Source organism: Limanda limanda, chromosome 14, assembly GCF_963576545.1.
Source record: "Limanda limanda chromosome 14, fLimLim1.1, whole genome shotgun sequence".
Classification (NCBI taxonomy): domain Eukaryota; kingdom Metazoa; phylum Chordata; class Actinopteri; order Pleuronectiformes; family Pleuronectidae; genus Limanda; species Limanda limanda.
Window position 1 is genome coordinate 1,053,133 of NC_083649.1, and position 3,321 is coordinate 1,056,453.

At 42.4% G+C, this 3,321-nt stretch overlaps 1 protein-coding gene across 1 annotated transcript in view; it reads right to left on the reverse strand.

Moving 5' to 3' along the window:
* Window positions 1–1,497: 1,497 nt before the first annotated feature.
* LOC133019534 (stromal interaction molecule 1-like) overlaps window positions 1,498–3,321 on the reverse strand; it is an 11,156-nt gene continuing 9,332 nt past the window's right edge. Inside the window, exons 12-13 of the mRNA XM_061086052.1 lie at window positions 2,603–2,666; window positions 1,498–2,036 (exon numbers count right to left, since the gene is read on the reverse strand). Of these exons, the coding sequence (XP_060942035.1) occupies window positions 1,637–2,036; window positions 2,603–2,666 (464 nt within the window). The 3' untranslated portion in view covers window positions 1,498–1,636. The remainder of the gene's footprint in view (window positions 2,037–2,602; window positions 2,667–3,321) is intronic.

Consider the following 3,321-nt stretch of genomic DNA (forward strand, 5'->3'; position numbering starts at 1 on the left):
CTGATTCTGTTTCCAACTGATCCTGTTTCCAACTGATCCTGTTTCAAACTGATCCTGTTTCAAACTGATCCTGTTTCACACTGATCCTGTTTCAAACTGATCCTGTTTCACACTGATCCTGTTTCACACTGATCCTGTTTCCCACTGATCCTGTTTCAAACTGATCCTGTTTCACACTGATCCTGATTCACACTGATCCTGTTTCAAACTGATCCTGTTTCACACTGATCCTGTTTCACACTGATCCTGTTTCACACTGATCCTGATTCACACTGATCCTGATTCACACTGATCCTGTTTCACACTGATCCTGATTCACACTGATCCTGTTTCACACTGATCCTGTTTCAAACTGATCCGACAAAAACCTGTTAATCAACTTTTCAAATGAACTCCACATGAAACAGTAAAAAGTGAAAAAGGTTTTCCAGCTGCTCGTGTTTCTGTGAATCTCTGATGATTAAACCTTGAGTTTGTTCTTCATCCACAGATGATCAGAACGAAAAAATTCAAACCAAAAAATTAAAAAAGGCGTAAATGTTGCTTCTCTTCAGTTGTTGTTGATGGTCTGCGGCTCTGTGCTGCCACCTGGTGGTCACATGCCGTCCTCTTCATGGGTCTGAAGCACAGAACCGGTTTTCCTCCTGACTCGTGTGAACTTTGTGAACTAATAAAGTTCTGACGCTGCTTTCTTGAAACGAACAGTTTAACCAAACCTTTAAAATCTCTCTGATGTGTAAATATGAAACAAAAACACCTCCACAGAAAGTTCCCATCATGCATCTGACACACGTTCACAGATGTCACCAACTTAAAAATAAGTCTAATGCTGTTGTATTAAAACTGTTCACCAAGAGGGCGCTCACGAGCTAGTCCTCAGAACTCTGACCCCCCCCCCTCAGAATTAAGACGACCTCAAATAATAATTTACTCCTGTATCAAAACAAAAGGGCAAATTTTATTCTCATCTTTGCCAATAATCTTTATAGTTTTATATTTTTGATATTTCTTCCCTTTAAGTGGACGTTTTGAATTATTAATATCATATCATCATTTATATATTAGTATTCATCAAGAGAATAAACCAACAATTGAATTGTTCAACAGGAGTTTCTGTTGCTGCAGGAATCAAACCTGTGACGGACAGGAAACAGTTTATTTCTCTAATGAGCAGCAAGGAAACAACTTGTGAAAATAAAATGTCTTTATTGCTTTATCTCTAAATCTATGGTGAGAAAATTGTCAAATTGTCAAAGTTTCACTTCAAACAGAAAAAGAAAGAAGATGAAAAAGTCCTTCAACAGTTGAGTTGTATCTTCATCAGTGCTCCTCTTCCTCCTCCTCCTCTTCCTCCTCCTCCTACTGCTCCTCCTCCTCCTGCTCCTCCTACTCCTCCTGCTCCTCCTCCTCCTGCTGCTGCTCCTCCTCCTCCTCCTCCTCCTCCTCCTCCTCCTCCTCCTCCTCCTCTTCCTCCTCCTGCTCCTCCTCCTCCTCCATGTGTCTGATCTTTGCTCAGTTTAACGCAGAGCAAAGATCAAACTAAGTCAGAAAAGTAGACGACTGATGTTTCCTGCGACGAAGGTTAAAGTCTCATCGTGACTCAGCAGGTTTGTGGGATCTTCTCTGGAACTGAGAATCAATAACGTCCCTGCTTCTTCTTAAAGATCTTATTGAACTTGTTTCTCCTTCGGCTGCTGGACGACTCGTCGCCTCCCTCCTCCTCCACGGGGCTCCTCCTGGTCGGGAGCTGGGGGCCGGCCCCCTGGGCGCTGCCTGACGAGGAGGAGGCGCCGGGGCGGTCTGGCGTGATGCAGAGGGAGCGGGTGGAGCCGGAGGAGGCGAGGATGGAGGCCGCGCTGCTCCTCAGCTCCCCGAGGCTGGAGCTCTTCTCCAGACCTCCGACGAGTCCAGAACCCTGACCCTCCAGGGGGTGGAGCCCCGAGGGCAGGAGGAGGGGCTTGAGGCTGTACACACATCGAGATTCGCCGGGAGAGAGTGGGAGGGAGGAGTCAAAGTCTGAGCGGTTCGTAATGTCTCTGATGAAGAAAGAGAATAATGTCAGCGAAAGCTAACGCTAACGTCGCTAACAGAGAATTACACGAACTGGATGGTTTCAGCTGTTTGTTCCAGTTTAACTTCGTACAGACGTTTTACTCCCGACTCTCCAGGCTGAACACACTGAGCTACATGCTAACATGCTACTCAGCTAGCGTGCTAACTATTCTTATCACTGAAGCTAGAAACAGTTCGTCCTCTGGGGAACATGAACATCTTCCCTCAACCTCGTCGTGCTGCTGAGATATTTGTCGATAACAAAAGTCCAATAAGCCCAAGTTTTCTTATTTTATCAATAAACACAACAAAAGAGCAAACCGAATAAATGAAAATAAGAAAACTTCAAATCTGATTCATTAAACATACGAAAAACAACTTTAGAGAATGTGATGTGTCAGTGTGGAGGAGAATCAGGATCGTTTACAAAACCAAACCAACAAAGAGTTTGTGTAAAATAACGTTAACAAGTGATTAAAGGAACTCCAGCTGGCCAATAGAGCGGCTGCATTCTGTGTCTCCTATAGGTAAGCCCCGCCCCTCAACAAACCTCTGAGAGCTGAACATCCGAGCGGGGTCTCCCGGCCGCTGTCGCAAGGGCATCAGACTCTGAGCTGCAGAAGAGAAGAACAACTTTTATTTTGAAAGACAAATAGAAGGGAGTTCAGCTCACAGACAGGAAGCAGTTTATTTCTCCATCTTAAGAAGGAAGTGATTCTGAAGCTCAGAAACGAATCAGCTTCTGACGTTTGAACGTGTTTTAGAAACTTAATCATTTATGATCGAATATCCAGAAACGTTTTCTTCACACTGAACTTTTCCTTCTTTTTAAAATCGGAGCAGATGTTTGGTTAAAACCGTTGAAGCTGAACGACGTCTTTGAAGAGAATGGTTTATTCCTCTGTCTGTTTATGAAAATAAATATTTCAGGGATCATTGAGTCAAATTCAATTTCAATTTTTGAGAAATTTCGGAAATGATCCTGGTCATTTTCTTAACCAAGAACTACAATTATATATGTTGATAAATGAAGATTCATATTCATAATACATTTAAAATGTTTCCAGTGAATAAATGTAGCGATAGGAGCTGTGCAGGAAGTGATTAATATTGACTTATACATTTGGTTTCATTAATAATAAAGACTTATTACTTATACTTTTGTTTTCCTTTAATCAAATAAGATTTTTTTCCCCAAAAATATTTCTAATATCCAGGTTTTCCAGCACCAATAGGAAACCTCGATTAAAGTTAGAGGTATGAACCAAT